This window comes from Folsomia candida, unplaced genomic scaffold (assembly GCF_002217175.1).
Source record: "Folsomia candida strain VU population unplaced genomic scaffold, ASM221717v1 Fcan01_Sc007, whole genome shotgun sequence".
In the NCBI taxonomy this organism is placed as follows: Eukaryota; Metazoa; Arthropoda; class Collembola; order Entomobryomorpha; family Isotomidae; genus Folsomia; species Folsomia candida.
The window spans coordinates 1,492,443-1,512,893 of record NW_019091199.1 but is presented as its reverse complement, the minus strand read 5'-3'; the positions used below and the strand labels follow the sequence as shown (position 1 = coordinate 1,512,893).

The following is a 20,451-nucleotide window of genomic DNA, read 5'->3' as shown; positions in this document are numbered from 1 at the left end:
TTTGGACAAACTAAATTTGCTTATCTTAAAAACTGATAAGCGCAGTGATAAGCCCGATAGCGTTAATTTTCGAATGCATATCATCATTATAAATTCAGAAAAGCTTAAGTTTTAAATTTGGGGCGATTTGAGGCTGTTTTAATAGCTTCTATGTAATTACCTTTATGTATATCATAAATACCTATACATTGTTACGGCTCCTGCCGTATAAGCCCCTCCCTCAGAAACTTTGACCCCAAAAAAGTCATGGTAGCGGTCATTTCGCAGCGGACAACAAAAGCGGAAAATGTGGCACTTCTGACGAAGAAAAATCTGGCATCAGGTTGTCAGCCGCGAAATGACCGCTAAGGTCACTTTTTTAACGATTTATATGTAGGTCGAAAAACCGCCAATTTTCGAATTTTGAAAGTCTTGATGCATCAAAATGTTCATATTCATGAGGGAAGTCAAATGTCAAATGCAAGTTGGTATCTACTTCTTTCTGTACCGAGTGTACATTGACCTTCTCATTTTTCCCAATTTTCTTCCCCAATTTTTGAAGGGGGTGTGGTTGAATATAATTCAAAAACAGCTATGCTATATTAATCCCCCCACCCAAAACTGAATTTGTAATTTTTTATGTGCAATTTGGTGAAATCGATGCGAAAAAGACTTGCACTTTTGGCTCATTTTGTATCGAGAATGACAACGTTGACGAAGTTTTTAGTATCACAAATAGTAGCCATTGGGAGATTCAACTCGACAATATTTCAAATCGATTGTAAAATTTTAAAGTCATGGGAGTCCAACAATTCAATCACTGTACTAACAGCGCAAGGATTACGTAAAACTTGCAGCGGAGGGTTGTGGTATGGTTCATTTACGTAATCCTTGTGGTTTCACATCACAAGATTGGAATCGATTAATTGAAGGTGTTGAACGTTCCTTTTATATTTTATTATATGAACATGCATACTACAACAAAATCTCTTATTATTTATTTCTCATTACATTACAGACCATAAGGATTACCTAAATGGACCATACCACAACCCTCCGCTGCAAGTTTTATGTAACTCATTCATACTAATTTCTATTTCTCAGGAATAAATGATCTCCCTTTTTTGTTTCAATTTAAAGAATTTGGTCGTGAATTTATTATGGATTTATTTATGTGCATGTACTAATCATTATCGAAACAATGCTCTCTCATAGGATAAACTTATGCAAATATATCCATCCCATCGCATTACTGTCTCCATTCTTCCATTAATTTTATACACATGAGCATACGCACGAGTATACATTTACGTAGTAAAAAAACGCAGGATTTTCTACACCGTCACCAATAACGAATTAATTCAATTTTTAATTTTTCAAAAATGAAAATATATTTTGGAAATAATTCATTTGTCGCAACATGGTTAGAAGTGTAAAGTTGTCAAGCAATATTGTATCAAATTCCTACATTTAAATAATCCTGGTTTCTCTCGGTGCTAGATTGACAATAATTTCATGGTGCTCTGCGCTCTGCCCCATCGCATAATAAATATTAGTTATGTAGTTTCCGATGTTCGTGTAGTTAGCAATTTCATCTTTGTTCTTAGTACATTGCGTTGGGATACAAAGCTGGATAATATTACTTTAGGATGTCCCGATTTTTCAAAAGTTGGAGAAATCTTTGTCACCGCTGTTCAATAGTGGTGACAGTGTCACTCGTCATAATGTTTTTGACTATATATTATTTCCTTCAAGGGATCAAGGAAGAGGCGACAAATGGAAGTTATACTACTCAAATGTTCACTCCGGCAAAAACCAAGAACGAATTGATCGAGATGTTGACGACCGAGCTCAAAAACATGAACTACCCAATTACACAGGAGGATTTAGAAGTAGCAATCGCGTCATTTAAAATTGGAACAAAGTACATTGAATTATCCAGACAGCCTTTAAAATGCGTCTATAGGCCTCGTTTGACAGATATTTGGATTAGCAACAAGTACTGGCAGGTATTTGAATTGTCTACAGATGCCTAAAAAATATAAATTGCCTTGAAATAAATAATCGCCTTTCTACAGGTATTGCGGTTAACTGAAAGTGACAAAAGCGATACATATTTGTATATTTATGGTGCTTACCTCGACACAAGAGTTGAACCAAGGGTTCGCATAATTGTGGTTTCAAGTATTAGAAAAACTAGAGGCCCAAAATTTTGTCAATTTTGGTATTCAAATGAATCAAGAGTTGAAGTTGAAACGGTAATAATACTAATCATATTTTACTGTTAATAATTTCGTGTTATTTTTACTGCTTGTTTTTATTATTTTTTAGTATAAAATCAAGTCTTGTAAATACTCCAGATTTATATCAAATTCATACATATCATACAGGTGATCAGTCAATCAAGTCCATGGGTTTGGGACCACGGTGAAAACTATCATCCGTTAATTTTTACATGTAAACTTCCTCAAGATGTATCAAAAAGTAACTACACTGGTTTGAAATCAGAGAACATACCAAATTCAGTATCTTTAGTCATGGATAAGTGCGACACTGCAACAAATAACATGAAAATTATCTACGATGTTCCCTTAGTCCAGCACGATTTTGGAATTTGTTTTAAGATGCTGGATTTTCCAATGACAAGAATATCAAAGCCGCTTGTGGAGATGATCGAACTGTTAAAAATCCTTGGCGTCGGTGGGATTCACTTTCCATACTTGGCTGTAGACAATGAAACGATGAAGGTTCGAATTTCGATAGTAGATAAGTATTTAGATGCACATGTGCATCGAAAGTATGCAGTTCAAAGACTTTTAAAGAATTTTTGTGAATCAGGTTTTGAAATACTATGAAGCAACTAAATTTGTAACCTTGAAGCCATACTCCTTGCCCGGTTATCAAATAAATCTGCCACTATCTCGCCGTAAGTATCTTGAGACCATAGCACATTATGAGAGTTTATAGATAACAAAGAAGTCATTTCACTCCATTTTTTATGTTTGATCATTTAAAATTATTTTACTGATTTCAGATGTGCACTTGAGGGTAATACATTCTAATGTTATTTACTAGTGAAGTATATTTTGGGTTTAAAAATTACAAAATGCTTTTACGCAGACAAACTTAGAGGCCAAGCGGAAACAAGAATTAATCCCGTACAATGACTGCTACTTGAGTAATATTTATCGCTATAAAGTAATTGGGATTCTGGATATTGATGAGGTTCCGAAATTACTTCACGATATATTTCATAAAATTGACAATAGGAATAATTTGTTGTGGTTTATTCAACAGTTAATGTTACCAACCACTGAGGCAAACTATCAGAAATTTTTACGAAAATATTGGCAATCCAAAATACCAAAATATACATCATTTTGCTTTACAATGAAGCAATTTGTTGAAAAAATTATATTCAATCCTAATGCAACAACAGAGCTTCGCATAAAGGAGTCAAATTCAAATGTGTCGGAAATAACAAATGTACGTATTGACTAGCAAGATCAGTTATGGGGAGCCCTGATTATCCTTGATGTTATCTTAACCCTTTGCAGCACGTATTTTTTGACCGAGGACCAGTGTGCAGCGAGAGACGCGTCAGAAGCTACAAGTGCTTCCATAGAACTGATAGCGTGTTATTGGTCCATAACCATTACCCTATCAAATGTCTTGAAGATCAGCATTGCAGCTCCAAACATATTCCTATTGACTATGCCTACATACATCATCATCGAGGTATTAGCGAATTCTGTCAATACAATGCCACATCAGATACACTAGATGTAATTCAAAACCCGTTCGAGTATGATCCCCTAATTAAAAAATATGCAGTTGAAGTAATGAAACAAAGAGATCTAGTTTTGAAGAGGATACAAAACTGGGATAACAATGTTCAGTACTAGTTATTATTATTTAGTGAAAGTTTTTAGTTTTAGAAATTCAAATATTTAAGAGTTTTTCGCCACTTAAGAAATTGAAAATGTAAAATGATCTGTAACATGGCTGCAGAAGAGTTTCGATTTTCATGAACACATTTATTGTTAAATAAATGTAAAACTTCTTAACTCTTAAGTTAAGTACAACTATATAGTTTCTGTAATTTGCAATATGTAAGTGAAAGGACAGTAAATAAGTATATGATAAAATTAAATGACTTCACAAAATACGGTAACGTACATGTTTGTTAAATACGTATAGTAATTAATAATATAATAACTTATGAAGTTTTCAAATGAAAATTGCCAGGCTTGATCCCTTTGGTTGATAATTTGGATGATTCCAACGATGACGATGAATTGCCATTAGCTTCTGATGCGGCAAAATTTACAGCTAAAAAGTACAATTCCGCAGCCCCAACGATTAGTGCAATTCCAATACCAAGGAGAAGTTTGACTGCAAGTTCTAGCTCTCCGATGAAAAGTTCTACTCCACTGAAGCCGAAGAAGAAGGCACAGGCAATGGATATCACAAACTGGAAGACAGCAATCAGTGCAGAATTCATTTGTTTCACTGTAAGAAAAAATTATGTCAAAAATTATATTTTTTCCTGTGGGTTAACAAAATAGAGAAATATGTAGGAACTGTTTGACTCATTTTTTAAATGCAATTAATCACCCCTTACTTTGAAATCCAATCGTATCCTCCGGGTTATGATTGTGATGACTAGAGTTGGAAACATTTTGCGTCATACGTTGATACTCCTTGTCCGCTAAGTAATTTTTTAACGCAGCAACTCGTTTCTCTAACTCTGGGTTTCTCTCAGGTATTTGCAATTTTGGCAAAAGGACCTCTGAGTTTATTAACAGTTCATGAAGGTAAATTTTCTTTTTATTTGGATTTGCTTCCATTTCTCGCAGACTAGCAGCTCCATGAATTTCTTTCCAGAGTTCTTTAACTTCCCCAATGGATAATACAGATTTTCCGTTCCATTTAGACTGCAAGGTGCAGTCCGATTTCGATAAATACTTATTATAACCTGCCCCTGGTCTCATATGAACTGTAGAATCAGGAATCACTCCAAGATTGGAACGATCATTCTTCTCACTGTAATCGCTCATCTTTCTTTGCTACTAGTTAGTAATATGCATCAACTATAGCTGAATTACGAATTTTCTTAATTAATCAATTTGTAGATTCTTCCAGCTTTCTGCTAAAAATTTTGTCTTCTGTTTTCTTGAAAGCGTCTTTAATTTCTTCTTGTTTTTCCACAAATTTGTTATCAATCTTAACGCACTTTGCTGTCATATCATGCACAAAGATATCCCATTCGATGGCTCGTTCAGACCGTCCCTTATCTAGTTTTGTCTGTACATCAGCATCTGCTGTTGATCGTTTTTGTATAAGTTTATTTGCAATGGATTCCGCAACATGTAATTCCGCAGCAAGTTTGGGCAAATGTATATCTCCAAGAGCTTGTGTTTTCTGAAGCTCGGCACCTTTCAATTCAGTCACTCTTTCTAGGATTTTGAACAGACGATCAACCTCTCTATCCTTCCGGGAGTCCTATAAAAAATAGTGAGAGAATAGTAAAACCTTGGATGCAAACACGATGTACTTTAATTTTCTATACCTCAAATTCTTTAACAAAATACTCAATTTCTCGGTGAACCACAGGCTTGTGATCGAATAGGGACGAATAAATCTCTCGCACGTCTAAACAGACAAATCATAAATAATAAAATTTACTGCAGCTAAGTATTATTCAAACTACAGGAAAGCAAGAAACCCATTAAATGCATTGCTCAGCTCATCCATTGCTGGTCCGTGTAATAAATTATTACAACTTATTATATACAATTGTACCTTTAACAATTCCTTGTCCTGACGCCATTCCATGCAAATATCAAGTCCATTCCCTTCCAAACTCTCAAGGATGCAAAATCTGAATGAATATCCAATCAGCCAGATTTAAAATTGAAAATTGTGTACAGGAGGAGAGTAAATATGAAATAGGATGATTCAGTGATTGGTAAACATTATTGTGGAGTTGAATGTGACGCCTTACAACGCCCAACATTGGGTTGAATTACCCCAATTGTTCTCTCTTCTACGGCTTTGCTTTCGTTGTGGGCTGCTCCAAAAAGTTCAGTTTTCTCTCCACTTTCATCGGTGCAAGTGCAACCAAGTGTCAAGTGCCAAGACCAACGTTGAAGAAAGTGAAAAGTGGTCATTTTATAGTGGTTTGGAGAAATTGTCCAACAGTTATTTTACGACACAACAACCAACGCAAAGCCTAAGATTGAAATTCAATCATTTAATCGACTCATTTAATGAGAACATGAAAAACCTTAAATTATTTAACCAACAGTTTTTGTTGTTTCGAGTGGAAGTTCAAAGTCTACAAAAAATTAAATTTAACCCATTGCAACATCATTAAAACAGCGTAATTTTTTCTAAAGAAAGTAAGTTTAATGGATTCGTTGTTAAAATAAATTCATTGCTTGGGTGGACTTATGTTGTTTGACTATCGCATGTATTATACTCATTTATTGATAGTAATTTAATAGTCATGGAAGACATGACTGACTAGAATACTTTCCATGAACATTTTAAGTTTTGATCTGTGAATGTAATTAGAATGGTGACTTCATCTCTATATAAGCTGATTGCTAAAACTGAGCTTGGCCATTATTAGAGAAGAAAGAACGCTCGAACGATGAGTTTCAAGGAGAAAGTGACAATTGGTGTCATCATTTGAATTTTCGTCTTGCTGCAGTATTAATTCTTATTGCAGATATGAGCAGCATATTCAATACACAAGATAACGTTAATAATTTATTTTGTGGAAAAGTTTTACAAGTTGATGTCTATTTATTTTGAAATCCTTTCTTTTTTGCGAGCTTATTAACATTAACCTGGGCTTTATTTATGACTAATTAAGTTAAGACTTTGAAAGTCGCATTTATGTATACATGGTTTGCTAAAAAGTCTGAAAACGAGTCCGTATAAGTCCAGATAGTTTTTGTAGTAATTGTTGACTACAATTGAGCCGTCGTTCGAGCTCAACCATAATTGACGTCATCTTACATTCAGTATTTTTAGTATCCACCCACCCCTCGTTAACAATATACCCCCATGAGTAAATAAGATAGAATGAAAGATGTCCGTACACTTACCTAAAACTTGACGTCATTTTTGGACAACCCTAACGGCATTTCCGCTCTACTGACACCTAATTTTGGTATGCAATGTTAATTGCGGATGTGCTGTTTGTATATTGTATACAGTGCGATGTTGCAATTAGTAATTGAGTAGGCTTTAGTAGAATTTGACGCATGAAACCATGAAATTATGATACTTCCTTATATTATTCTGGCAAAGAATGATTGAAGGCTTGATTTTTTTTACCAATATTAATAGTATTGATTATTCAATCTTTGATGAATATGCTTCTTATTTTTAGGTTCAATGATGCATTTACCACCACTAATTAAGCTGAACCTCTTCGTTCATTCAAGATCTCATATGCCAAGAAAGAAAACAACTTATGTCTTGTCTCAATCTTGTGAGTTGTTCAAGTGCCAGTCTGTTTACTCAACAAGATGAATATAAATAACATGCCCAGCAATCTTGGTACTCTTTGGATAAGCATATGCTCATCGCTCATCTATTAGTGAAACGAAGCGACAAGGCACAAGGAAGAATGCGAATGCGAATCATTCATGCAGTGGATGCAGTAAAACGTAAAAAGTAAAAGAACTATATATGAGAACTATAACAGACCAACATCCATCAGGACTTTTGTGTACAATAACGAGGTGGAATCTCATGGTTGGATGGATTTCATAATAATGTTTTAATTTGGTAAATGGGCTTCAAGTTACTCTTCCTGCCACCATCCAGCTAATTCATTTGGCTGTTTTACCTCCGGACGAGACAATATTATTTCTTCTGTGATGTGATACTGATATTTGGATCTATGTACATAGATACATACATCCAACATGTAATGGACATGATGCTCATATAAAACTCTTTAAAAATTGGCAACGCATTAGGTTCTATCACTTGTATTATTTATAACATTAACAAAATATTAAAGCCCAGCTCGAAGTGGAGGATCTATTAGTATTTAAATAAATAATCATACGATACGGATACTATACTTTCGCCACTACCATCCAACAAAACATAACATATTATTTCTTGATTTATATTGGTCGTGTAGGAGGGTTGCCGGTTCCTCCGAAGTTGAAGTACAATGCATCAGACTAACTTTCGCCCTCATTGCAAATTTTAATGTCTGAGACTCTGACAAAGTGCCAGGTATAAGACCGAGCCAGAAAAATTGCTATCTTGTTCAAAAGTGACCCAATTCATTCACTCGTTACCAAAATGCCTGAAGTAATTTCCATCAGTGATTTTATCGAGGAAACTCGTGACGATTTCCACAACCCCATCACATCCACGTTTGTTTCCAGAATACCCCACTGTCGGAATAAAGTCAACCACTTGGAAGAGGTTCGTAAAATATTTTTTACCTCTCACCAAATCGAACAAGAATGATGTACCTTGACGTGTAAATCAATCAAAAGTTCTTTGCGCTGACCTGCATAAATACAAGTATGAAGGTAAAGTAGAGGTCCTCTACTTTACCTTGAGATGAGCATATCGAGATTATTTGAAATATTTGGATACATGTAGGCGTGCTACGAGCCCTTCAAATTAAAACTATTTACAAATAATGAAATAAATAATTAAGAATGAAATTTCATGAAAAGGACTCCAAGTTCAACTGATTTGACAAATGTTATCGTAATTGTAAATGTCTGGAGAACTGACATTAATTGTTATATGGAATATGTGATGGGTGAAGTTGAATGGATGTGTGATTGTGATTGTACATTACCTTGAGCACAGGAAGAGGAAAGAGTTCTTTTATTTCTCTTGATTAGAGTTTCCTGCAGCTTATTTATTGAACCCATCTTTTGTCAAACACCGAAACATCTCCATTGATTTATTTTCATTCATCCTGAATCCAAACTTTAATCCCACTTTTGCTATCTCAATCATCACATATTATCTCTTTAATTAGACGCCAAGTCTTAATCTTGTCAAGTTTTAATCTTTTCTCCTCACTTCATGTTAAGTATTATAATTATCGTTAACAGACCTGGCCAAATTAGTAATTGACAATTACAATTACAAATTAGTAATTGTAATTTGTAATTTCAATTACTTCATTCAAGAAATGTAATTGTAATTGTAATTTGTAATTGAACTAAATGTAATTGGTAATTTGTAATTTGTAATTGCACATTTCAACATGGTGTAATTGTAATTCAATTACTTCTTCAATTACAATTACTAAATCACCATCTATCGTGAGTAGAACAAAACAAAATTCAACGTTTTTGTTAAATTTGTCGTATTTCATACGTGAGCATTTCACAGCCTTTCACTTTTTGGATTAAAATAAACATTGTTTCGCATTCGCAATTTTTTTTAATTACATCAGAATGCATTACTAGTGTGTATTTTCATGCATAAGGGCCTTGTTCATGAAAATAAGTAAATGCTACTAATTACACAATTGAATTATAAGACAAATTACTAATTATAATTGAGATTATTTTTAATTAACATTCATCATTTAATAGTCAAATAATTTCAATAATACTTGTTCACTTTGAACAATATGCATACTGATAAATGCTTTTACTTCCAAAATTTGCCTTTGCAAATTATTTTTTCTAAGTGGAAATTTTGAGGTAAATGCATTTAAATTGTTAAACGTGAACAAGTATTGAAATTATTTGCCTATTAAATGATGAATTTTTATTAAAAAATCTCAAATGTAATTGTAATTTGTGATGTAATTCGATTACGTAATTTGTAATTGTAATTGAAGCGAAATTTTTTTAGAGAAGTAATTGTAATTTGTAATTAGCAATTGAGTTTTCCTGAGTAATTGTAATTTGTAATTGTAATTGAAGCAATGTTGTGATTGTAATTGTAATTTGTAATTTGACTTCCAAGTAATTTGGCCAGCTCTGATCGTTAATATAAGTAACATGTACCTCCATATCGGTATAATAGGCGACCGGGGATGAAATTGAGCGAATGAAATAATAAGGCCATTGCAAGAGTACCATTGCAATACAATGATTGCATAGTAGCTTATGTACATACACGACACCTACGTATGTACATATGCAATAAAGCGAAATACCGAGTTGGTTATATACTATACTCATCGTCAATCAGTTATCATCATGAATGAATAAACTATCTTCCGCACTACTGAATATGTAGACGATTCATTCTTTTTCTTTCTTTGATGTCAAATTGTCCACAGACTATTTCCGGCTAGTGATACTTATGAATTGCGAATATGAAAATCTGGGAAAGGTCTCCGGTGAATATGCTATGACACGAATCAAGAATGTCATCTCTTCTAATCACGAACATAAATTCTCTGCTAAAAGGGCAAACTAATGTCATTTTTGCTCAATAAGGAGGTTGTTTTATTTGTTAGCTCAATGAAATTGTGCCGTTGACTCTCAAAGGTCAACAAAAGTAGTACGCTTAAAATGGCAGAAACTTTCATGGATACATTTTTATGTGCTACATTTCAGTGTTTGGAAGCTGATCGAGAGGGTCTGGTGAAAATGAAGAAGGTGAGTTTATTGAAGCATATTTGTTTGTTATAAGTAGTTCGTACTTAATAGTAAGTTAGAACGCATTGTTTGATTTTCCAAGTTAAATATCTTTCCTTTACGTATAATTAAATGTTATAATAAATCTGTTAAATCTGCATGTCTGTTGTAATATGATAGGCTATGAAGCAGATACACCAGAGTGGAACAACAAATATGGAAAGTGAGCTGTTGTTTTCGAGATGTTTGGAAAGGTATGACGTAATTCTAGGATTCGTGTAATTGAAAATTAAATCGATATAATTTATTGCATTAAAATCAATCTGCATATCTGCAGGGTGGGATCCTCGGCCCTTGATCAAGAGCCAGAACTTGCTGCTGCCTTTTTAAAATTTGCAGTTATTACAAAAGAACTCTCAAATCTCAAAAAGACCCTTGTAAGAACATATTATGTAGTAGAGGAGAGACTTATGTATTTATAATAGGCTTATCTGATACGATGATAGATGCAAAACCTACAAAACATGATCCTATTCCCATTGGATTCAGTATTAAAAGGGGATATTCGCGGAGTAAAAGGTGAATTGAGAAGACCGTTCGACAAGGCCATAAATAATTATGAAACTAGACATTCCAAACTAGAAAAGGTAACTTGAATCATAGCTTCGGTAACATAGCTTGATCCCTTTTGTTTTTCTGTGACATAATTTATAATTTTGTCATGCAATTTATATTGCAGGAAAAGAAAGCTCAAGCCAGAGAGGCTGGAATGTTTCGGAAAGGTAGTCTCAGAACTCAAGCCAATTCTGAACTTAACTGGTAATTAAAACCTCATTTATGTTTGCACAGAAGTCATCCCCGCGGAGATAGCAGATGAGACGGAGAAAGAACGACGACTCCTCCAATTGAATCTAAGCGAATATTTACTCAAGGCCAACGAAATAAAGACGAAAAAGGGCGTAGAGCTTTTAAAGCACTTGGTGGAATATTATCATGCTCTCAATAGGTATGAAACTATTTAGTTCAAGTTCACCTCCCTAAAATAAATATATTTAGATATAGTTGTGTCTAGTCTATATCAGGCAAAAATCTATAAGCGTAGAATATAGATTCATGATATCAGGTTGCTTGTGGTATATGACATCAGATATATATATCCCCTCTGGTCAATAGAATACAAAATCTAGAACAGCATCTATTAGTCATAAACTATGGGAATTGACTCAAAATATTTATACGCTAAAATTTTCCATTCTTTAAATCCTATCACGTTACAATTTGTTGTTGGATGGACTAAATCCCTTGTGTCGTTAGTTAAATGATAGAATTAAAAACGAATTCCAGCAGGTAAATATGATATGACACAAAATTTATATTTATTTGAGTTAGTTGCATGTCATTTACATGAAATGGTAATCACCCTACCGTTGTGGTTGTGGTGACTTTCTATTGTGTGCGTGTGAGAAGAGCGCAATAGGACATTTTATCATTTATCTGCAACTTTGAAGCGAGAGGAAATATATAGTATAAACTATACTGTATAGTACTTAATAGTCCGATTGATAAACCGCTTTGGGAAAAATAAATGTCAATATTTGCTTCATTTAATTTGATATTTGCAGCTATTTTCAAGACGGATTGAAAACTATGGAACATTTCGGCTCGTCCTATGTTGGTATTCTTTCTCAAACACTCACAAAAATAAGACAGAAGCAAGATGACGAGAGGAGAAGACTTACAGGTACTAATTAATCCACAGATAAAACAACGAAGCAAAACAGTCACTTAAAATTTTGAAAACAATAAATCTTAAATGATATTCTGGTTTTCCAGATATTCGTACTCTTCTCAGGACGACCCCTGTCTTGGAGAAGGAGGTACATAATCTTGCCTACATGCCTGTGTCCGGCTCGCTTATGAATGTACTTATGAGTTTTTTTTGTTTATCTCATTTATTACTATTATTTATAGCTTCCTGAAAATTATGCTCTACGTGTTTCGCCATGTATTGTAAATTTATACATATTTTGGTTTTCCAGAATGTATTATCTTATTTACTTATATGTATATGTATATATCTATATGTGGTCTTAAAGGCAGATCTGTAGCCCATGTATTAATGTATTGCTGTATACTTATAGCTCTCGAACCCCAATCCTCAAGCTGCTCCTGGTAGTTACTCATTGCACCAAATGCAGGGTAATAAAAAATTTTCATTATTCACTTAACAAAAAACAATTTGCATGAAGTTGTCTTGAGGTTAGAAAAATTAATAAACCCATATTATTAGGTAATAAAAGCGTTGGTGTTACCAAAGTTGGGTATTTGAATAAAAAGTCTGAAGGAAAGATGCGACGGGTGTGGCAAAAACGGAAGTGTGCAGGTTAGCATATACACACATACGTAAGAAATTCAACACTAATTGCAAGTAGTATCATTATCATGATTAATTGTTTGGTTTTCTTTATTTCATATGCAGTACAAGATGGGTAATTCGACATTATAAACTTGGAACTATAGTCAAACATACATATGTATATGTGTAGGTCTATCTTACTCATTCTGTTTTTAGGTTTTTACAAATATTTCACGGTGATGAAGGAAAGGTGAGTCAAATGAGAGGAATGTGATAGTTTTATTGGTAACTGTTAAACCCAAAACTTTCTTTCATAGACGGGCGAAATAAGATGCTCAATTTATTGGACTATTGAAATTATTTGTTGAAACATTTTATTTACAGCAACCAACTAAAGTCAATTTACTCACATGTCAACTAAAAATCGTATCCGAAAATAAGAAATTCTTCGACCTGGTCTCTTATAATAGAACTTACCATTTGCACAGCGAAGACGAGGCTGAGGAATGGATATCAGTACTTCTTAATAGCAAGGTACAAATTATGAAATATGACTACGATAGTACATTTCTATGGACTAATTATATTTGGAACTTGTAGGAAGCTTCATTATCCAAAGCGTTTGATCGTCAGGTAAATCAATTTATGAATTTAGTGAGATTTTTATTGATTTGTGAGTATTGTATTTACAATCATTTTTGCTTAATTAGGTGGACAATGACGGACTGGTGGAGGTATGCATGCAATTACGTGTTTGTATGCAGATTTAAATGAGGGGCCACTGCAAGGCCCCTTATTTAAAGCTTTTCTAACTTACTATTAGATTTCTCGTGCATTAAATGATTAACTTACTTAATTTTCTTCTCAGTTGACCCAAGCCATCTTCGGACATATTCATCGTCTTCCAGGTACACTTTGCTTATATGCACTTGATTTGAGGAAATTATTTCTTCTGACGTTTCTGTGATTTTATTTTAATTTCCAGGAAATGATAAATGTGCTGATTGTGATTCTGTAAAAGGTATGTGAGAAGTTTTTAGGGACATGTACGAATTTTTTAATGAACTTGTCTATATTTTCTTTAACATTTGCAGAAGTAACATGGCTTTCTGTAAATCTTGGAGCAATAGTTTGCATAGAATGTTCTGGGGTTCATCGAACATTAGGGGTTGGAGTGTCCAGAATTCAATCAATTTCTTTAGATCGAATCCCACCTTCTTTGCTCATTCTTTCTGCTTCATTAGGAAATACTGCGATAAATGAAATTCTTGAAGAGAACCTCAAGCCTAGTGACAAGCCGGACTCGTCGGCTTCAATGTACGATGCGCAGAAAATTATAAATCTAAGAATAAATATATTTTTTATACTTAATTTTCTTATCATCAACAGGGAAATGAGAACAGATTTTATTCGAGCAAAATACGTTGACAAACAGTTTGCTTCGCCAATTACTTTTGATGCTGAGCTGCTATCAAGGCGGGTAGAGCTTGCAATTGAATCGGACGATTTGCTTCTTCTAGTCAGAACATTTGCACAGGGTGCCAAATTAGGACAACCACTTCCAACAAAAGTACATGACGTTACAAACATATTACAAACATTATAAATGTTGCCCTTGATTTTAATGTGATTTTGTTATACAGGAAAACGGTGAAACTCCGTTACATGTTGCAGTCGTGAAATCCTCACTACCGATGGTAGATTTTTTAGTTCAAAATTCAGGTGCGTCTGACAAGAGGACAAAATCTGGGAGTACTCCACTCCATTACTGTGCAATGTATGGGAAAACAGAACCAGCAAAACTATTACTTCGGGCAGGTCAGTCACCATCACCACTTCAATATGGTGTAATGTATGCAATTATGGTAGAGGCGCGTATAAAACTATATACATCGAATCAAACTATTATTACATTTATTACAAGGTATAGTAGCTAGTTTGGATCGAATAGATGAAGGAATATATCTCATCCAAACTACATTTCAAACAATGAAAACTAATTATATAAAAATAACTGCTAAATAAATAAAAAGCTGATATGAAATGCTGATTACTGATTATTCTTTGTTCGAGCAGGAGTTGATCTACAAGTTCAAGATGAAAATAAATGCACCGCACTTGATGTTGCCAAACAGCGAGGTCATAGAGCTGTAGAAGATTTGGTAATTCTATTTTTATGCAACAATAACATTATTTTTTTAGAGATTTCATCTACATTTTCTTATTATACATATTTGCAATTATTTCTTATAGATATTACATGCAATGGAAGGAAAGAAAACGCTGTTCGAAAGTGTAGATTTCGATTGGAATCTTGGAGCAGAAGATTCTAGTAATTCTTCATTATTATTGGTGATATATGTATATACTATCCTTACTAATCCGAATCCTTCATTTCTCAGCTGATTTCTCCGATGACGAAGCTACAGTGCTGGATGATCCATCCTTGACGCCAGAAAAAAAGCGACGTCCATGCTCCTTCCTTGAAAGTCCATACAAATCCTCAAATAGTGAGCCTTATTGTATAAATTAAGGCAATTTATAGTTTAAAGATTTTTACGTTAAAAATATAACATGTTTAGGTGATTCGCGGAGCCTTGTTAGGACCCCTTTTGCAACTGAGGGCTCATTGAAGAATTCAAAGTTCAAACGAAGCGCCCCTCCCCCTCCATCCCCATTGGGTGGCCCAGGGCACCAGCGAAGTCCATCAGATACATTGATTGGCAAATACGGGGGGCGATTAGTCTTACCACATGGAGAACCTCCTTTACTACGAAAAACTAGTATTCCAATTTCTCCACCTGCGTCCTCAGCAAATTCGTCATTTTCTTCGCATATTCAACACAGTACTCCTATTTCTACACCATACAGTATGCTAAACACTTCGTTAAATATTAGTAGCACCGCAATTACCCCGACGTCATTACCTAGTCCTGTCGTTACTTCATCCACGATTATTCCCAATGGAACAAAAACCTATCCGATAGACCTTGGCAGCATGAAGGTATTTATTTCAAAATGCATATACCTACATCATTAGATTAACTAACAATCAACAATAGGAGCGCAAAGCATGTTCAACTCAGATTTTTTTGTGACCCACATAGTTTGATAGATCAACTCTTCATAAACAATATTTGGGGCACTTGGCCCTCAGAAGTTGGTCTATCAAACTGTGTGGGTCGCAAAAAGATCTGAGTTGAACATGTTTTGAGCTTCCATTGTCTATGCAAACATCAAACGTATACTTAATAATCTTTTTTTTATTACAGAGGTGTCGGGCTCTGTATGGTAAGATACTATTTACTTATATGCATGCATATTACAGAGTTTAATATATTAATATACATATTCCCAAATGATAATACTTATAGATTGCGAGGCTGATAATAATGACGAAATCTCATTCCGGCAAGGTGATATTATACTGATCGTTAATGAAAGAACAGGTGTGCTGAACGAATCAACAATTAATTAAGTAAAAATTATACAGGATAATTATTGATAACATTGCATTTGACATGTATCTTACAGAAGATGACAATTGGATGGAAGGTGTTGTATTGGACGATGACAATGGCAACCGTAGAGGAATGTTTCCTGTGTCTTTCGTCCAGCTTCTAGACTAATGTTTTATTTATACCCAATTGTTATTTATTTATTTATTTCTTGACAAACTACTCAATTGACATACACTTCAAGTTTCTCCCTTTCATAAAGCCAAACGTTTTAGAAATCTACATCTTGAAATCATACCATTTGAACTTTTGATGTTGTCTCACAAAAATTAAGCTACAAACATTATTTTTAGATATAGCTTATAGGCTAGATCTAATACTTGTCGATGCATTTGCCCTTAATGATCAATCATTCAATAGCTACAACGCTTTCACCGAGTATTTCAATGTACATCATAATGTTACAAAATTCATCCATCTGTTAAATTACTATAATTAGCAACGATGAGTGTAAAACAAGATACCTATCTAATTTTACCCGATTTGTTTAGCCAAATACCAAAAGTCAGGCAAAATAACACAAATAATCATGACTCAATTTTGTCGATAATCATAAGCATTGAGTATGAGCATGTAGATCATTCTCGTATAATTTTCGTATTTATTTATTTATTAGTGACTCCAAATATTGTGATAGCATTATTTGTGAAACAATAGTTTAGGTAAATTGTACTCACATCACATCATTGGATTGATCAGTCAAATAATAATATTGTGCGACAACGAAATGTTAAAAAATTCTCATCATAATCTCAAATTTATAAAAAAAATCGTTTTAATTACAATACAAAGTTGACAGATATGGTAAGATGAATACTTATGTACATAAATACGTAAGTGGGTGTAGCACTAAAATTGTATCTTGTCAAGTACAATAAAAATCTTATTGTTATGTATTTGAAACCTAAATCCAGTCACACAATTTTACAATTTAATTGTAATAACTATTAGTAAGATAAATTTACACTAATTGTAGCTGAGAAATGCTACGGTTCGTCTGCACCCTGAAGTTACCTATATCATGTATACCTCATTCATTCCTAGATATTTTCACGTTATACTACTGCAAGTACAAGTGCAAATGTTTTTAAATTTTATTTATTCATACTTTATTGACAAAAACATGTTTGATATTACAATCGTAGTGTTGATTATGAATATTAAAATATTTAAACATGTAAAATTATTAATTCTTATTCTGTTCCTACAAATCTGACAACTCATTGCAAAATGTCCTGGAAATATAAAATTAACAAGACCTCACGAATTAAAAGATTGTTGAAATATTTTGCTTTAGATTTTAGAAGTCTCGAGGGGCACACGACCTTTGCCTCATCCATATACTCAATACATACATAGATTACACAAGACACGCACAACAGTGAGTCGTTCAAATTCATAGAGTTATGACGGTTTTGAAACAATTTTAGGTCACCGTGTTGGGTCCACGAGTTCATAATTTCTGCAATTATATTTTCTTGGAAGTCATTTTTGTCACCAAGTTTCAGCTTTCTACGACATTTTTTTTGTTCCCACGTACTCTAACCACCTAGGACTCCCACGGCCCACCGGTCACCCACTAGGCCGACGCCCATCTTCGAACTCATCCTCACTTTTAATCTTTTAATCCTTACAGCATCATTATTCTGTAGATTACGCAGTTAAAGTTTGATAAATATTATAATCTGTCCTTCATCGGCAATCGCACTACAGATACTGCACTGTCTATACACATATGGAATGCAACTACAGAGGTTAGGGTAAAGGTTTGTAGTTTTGGAGGTGTGACCATCGTCATCATATGATCTTGAGATTATCAATCCTGGCTGAAAGTGGATCTTGTTTTCCTCTGTGAAGTCTTAACGAAAAAACACCATCTCATTGTATCTATATATCTACATATTTATCTTAATAAATAAATTGCATGGTGTGAAGCCTCCTTATAATTTGCAATTATACGTGCATACGTATTTATATATTTATATGCATAGTTCGCTTATCCTTAGTTATGCGAATTAAACTTTGGGCTAATATTGGTAGTAAGATGAGCTTGATCCCTGATCAACTGAAATGGTTAAACGCATTTCCATTGACCAAGAGCAAAACCACTAAAATCATCTTTGTCACATTCGAGTCTTTTTCCAACCAGCTTTTATCGGATCTTTGCTCGTTTGACACCTTGAGGGGGAGGGGGAATAAGCCCATCCCATGGGCTTAACGTTGAGTTAGAGGTTTAACTACAAAAGGGCCTGAAAATCTAGCCTTGCAAACATCACGCTAATTCTTCCTTGTTTTTCTCCGCAGTTTAGATTAATGTATGCACGTTAATCTCTTACTGTCCAATTAATCTCTATACATACATATTTATGTATATGCATACACACAATCCTGTTACCCTCTCCCATTCATGTGCATAAAAAAGGTTAATCTTTGAAATGCACAGCTTTTTTGGCAGCATTTTATAAATTCTTAATTAACAGAGTTACGCCTATGTGTATTACATATACTAAATATGTACATATTGTAGAACTAAGTGCATTTATATTTTAAAATATGTTTTTAATATTAAATTAATCCTCGCTGGATATTTAGAAAGTGCATTTTCATGGTCGATATGCATGCATTAATAGTATCTGCATATGCTTACTTATTTGCTGACATTGACATGCGGTCGTAAAACACAATTTAACTCAGTAAACGAACTTGGATATACAATATATACAGAATATTGTCAAATTAAGCGAAAATTCAAAATTGAAACGATACATGCATCTAAATGTGCAGTTATATACTGTGCATCCACATAAAATGATGTATGTGCATATGTTAGGGATGCATAATATTCTTATTTACTAGGTTTGATATCACGGGGGCGCACACCCATTAATAAATAAATTTTATCTTCAAAGTTGAACTTTTTCTTCTGCTATCACTCAAATACTACTAGCGCAATAATATTTAATGCTAATATTTAAGATGCTCAAACCCCTTCTCGATCTGCCACTTACATATCTAGCATGATTTTAGATACATATACTGGAACTTATTATACGCATGAAAGGTTCCGTTCTCCCACACACGTAATGAAATAATCTTATATAAGAAGTTATCATGATTTCATGTTCCGTGGGATCGAGACTCTACTGAAAACCACAAATTCCTGCCCAAATCAAATGAGCCTGAGCCGTCAAATGCTGTGTCACAGATCAAAAATGTGGCCACACTCATAATGTCAAAAGATCATTTGTCCAGCCCATGCCATGTCACAGCCACGGCTTCTTGTTTCTTGTGGATAGTCTTTGAAAGACAGGCTCTCATCACGTGAAATGCAACTGATCAGGCAGTAATAAAAAGAATTTGAATCATATGCTAAATTTTTTATAATTTGGCATATTATTACCATATCATGAGCTTTATTATGACGCATCTCTTGAGATTTCGATATTCGCCACTCTTACCAACTTCGAAGTAAGCTACTAGGACAATACATGTACACGGAATGTTTCTTACATTTTAAAAATGCTCCCTCACCATCAATTTAATTCCAGAAACACTAGTGAGTAAAAAAAAATATATATCTAATTTCGCAATCATAGAAAAAAAGTTTGTGCAGAATAACAACTTAAAAGTACCAAACAAAGAAGATACTTATGACTTACGTGACAGACACAGGATGTTTATGCACATGAGAAAGTCTGGTCGCAAGACATATGTACTCGCTGAATTCTATTATTCTTTACGAGCCATAAGGTGACTCGTGTATAAAATGACATCGTGCTTCAAGTCTTGAACTTAATCACGTCATCGTGAAGAACTATCGAATTTTCTTGACGGGGTGGTGCAATGGATTGGTGGTTGTTATTCAAGAATGTTATCAACATGAACAGGGCAAGAACGATATGCATAAAATATATGAACTATAACGAGTGTTATAAGAAGAAGAAGGATACTGATCGTCAATACCGTCAGAGCAAATCATGGACTAATATAAAATTAG

The 20,451-nt window shown here is 34.0% G+C and overlaps 4 protein-coding genes and 1 long non-coding RNA gene across 8 annotated transcripts; 2 read left to right on the top strand and 3 right to left on the bottom strand.

The window, feature by feature from the left end:
• Positions 1-1,261: 1,261 nt before the first annotated feature.
• On the top strand, positions 1,262-4,206 carry LOC118436175. The gene is made up of 8 exons (XM_035853677.1): positions 1,262-1,988; positions 2,058-2,237; positions 2,370-2,726; positions 2,818-2,905; positions 3,014-3,027; positions 3,100-3,204; positions 3,277-3,465; positions 3,537-4,206. Exons 1-8 carry the CDS (start codon positions 1,629-1,631, stop codon positions 3,882-3,884), a joined length of 1,641 nt encoding a protein of 546 aa, XP_035709570.1. The 5' UTR covers positions 1,262-1,628; the 3' UTR covers positions 3,885-4,206.
• LOC110852821 (transmembrane protein 199) lies at positions 3,996-5,070 on the bottom strand. The gene is made up of 2 exons (XM_022100950.2): positions 4,604-5,070; positions 3,996-4,491 (listed from the first exon to the last, which is right to left on the bottom strand). The coding sequence occupies exons 1-2, from the start codon at positions 5,037-5,039 to the stop codon at positions 4,199-4,201; spliced, it is 729 nt and encodes a 242-aa protein (XP_021956642.1). The 5' UTR covers positions 5,040-5,070; the 3' UTR covers positions 3,996-4,198.
• Positions 5,071-5,076: 6 nt separating this feature from the next.
• On the bottom strand, positions 5,077-5,966 carry LOC110852822 (biogenesis of lysosome-related organelles complex 1 subunit 5-like). Its single transcript, XM_022100951.2, has 3 exons — positions 5,785-5,966; positions 5,552-5,634; positions 5,077-5,484 (listed from the first exon to the last, which is right to left on the bottom strand). The coding sequence occupies exons 1-3, from the start codon at positions 5,810-5,812 to the stop codon at positions 5,104-5,106; spliced, it is 492 nt and encodes a 163-aa protein (XP_021956643.1). The 5' UTR covers positions 5,813-5,966; the 3' UTR covers positions 5,077-5,103.
• A 103-nt stretch (positions 5,967-6,069) lies between these two features.
• LOC110852820 (arfGAP with SH3 domain, ANK repeat and PH domain-containing protein) lies at positions 6,070-17,357 on the top strand. 4 transcript variants are annotated; one of them, XM_035853668.1, is made up of 30 exons: positions 6,070-6,383; positions 7,385-7,785; positions 8,150-8,442; positions 10,560-10,601; positions 10,761-10,834; positions 10,918-11,017; positions 11,087-11,227; positions 11,320-11,362; positions 11,430-11,586; positions 12,203-12,321; positions 12,414-12,502; positions 12,722-12,779; positions 12,871-12,963; positions 13,060-13,069; positions 13,153-13,186; positions 13,321-13,470; positions 13,537-13,569; positions 13,647-13,670; positions 13,805-13,844; positions 13,922-13,957; positions 14,031-14,253; positions 14,326-14,506; positions 14,580-14,754; positions 15,013-15,098; positions 15,190-15,268; positions 15,339-15,446; positions 15,519-15,940; positions 16,209-16,227; positions 16,311-16,385; positions 16,471-17,357. In XM_035853668.1, the coding sequence occupies exons 3-30, from the start codon at positions 8,317-8,319 to the stop codon at positions 16,563-16,565; spliced, it is 2,832 nt and encodes a 943-aa protein (XP_035709561.1). In that variant the 5' UTR covers positions 6,070-6,383; positions 7,385-7,785; positions 8,150-8,316; the 3' UTR covers positions 16,566-17,357. The 4 variants fall into 4 exon arrangements, with proteins under 4 accessions (XP_035709561.1, XP_021956640.1, XP_021956639.1 ...); XM_022100948.2 differs by having other exon boundaries at positions 7,385-8,442; positions 12,414-12,457; XM_022100947.2 differs by having other exon boundaries at positions 7,385-8,442.
• On the bottom strand, positions 17,053-20,405 carry LOC118436176. The gene is made up of 2 exons (XR_004835277.1): positions 20,114-20,405; positions 17,053-20,007 (listed from the first exon to the last, which is right to left on the bottom strand). It is a non-coding gene; the product is annotated as an uncharacterized LOC118436176 (long non-coding RNA).
• Between the last annotated feature and the right edge of the window lie 46 nt (positions 20,406-20,451).

What these genes read in the sequence shown, in the direction of transcription:
- LOC118436175 (XM_035853677.1), top strand. Translation starts at nt 1,629, where the DNA reads ATGTCCCGATTTTTCAAAAGTTGGAGAAATCTTTGTCACCGCTGTTCA. An exon ending in CAAGAGTTGAAGTTGAAACG is followed by an intron (nt 2,238 to 2,369) that starts GTAATAATACTA and finishes CATATCATACAG; the next exon opens with GTGATCAGTCAATCAAGTCC. An exon ending in GGATTCTGGATATTGATGAG is followed by an intron (nt 3,205 to 3,276) that starts GTTCCGAAATTA and finishes TTTATTCAACAG; the next exon opens with TTAATGTTACCAACCACTGA.
- LOC110852821 (XM_022100950.2), bottom strand. Translation starts at nt 5,039, where the DNA reads ATGAGCGATTACAGTGAGAAGAATGATCGTTCCAATCTTGGAGTGATT. An exon ending in GGATACGATTGGATTTCAAA is followed by an intron (nt 4,492 to 4,603) that starts GTAAGGGGTGAT and finishes TTTTTCTTACAG; the next exon opens with TGAAACAAATGAATTCTGCA.
- LOC110852822 (XM_022100951.2), bottom strand. Translation starts at nt 5,812, where the DNA reads ATGGCGTCAGGACAAGGAATTGTTAAAG. An exon ending in AGGACAAGGAATTGTTAAAG is followed by an intron (nt 5,635 to 5,784) that starts GTACAATTGTAT and finishes TTGTCTGTTTAG; the next exon opens with ACGTGCGAGAGATTTATTCG. An exon ending in ATTTTGTTAAAGAATTTGAG is followed by an intron (nt 5,485 to 5,551) that starts GTATAGAAAATT and finishes TATTTTTTATAG; the next exon opens with GACTCCCGGAAGGATAGAGA.
- LOC110852820 (XM_035853668.1), top strand. Translation starts at nt 8,317, where the DNA reads ATGCCTGAAGTAATTTCCATCAGTGATTTTATCGAGGAAACTCGTGAC. An exon ending in ACATATTCATCGTCTTCCAG is followed by an intron (nt 13,845 to 13,921) that starts GTACACTTTGCT and finishes TTTAATTTCCAG; the next exon opens with GAAATGATAAATGTGCTGAT. An exon ending in GATCGTTAATGAAAGAACAG is followed by an intron (nt 16,386 to 16,470) that starts GTGTGCTGAACG and finishes TGTATCTTACAG; the next exon opens with AAGATGACAATTGGATGGAA.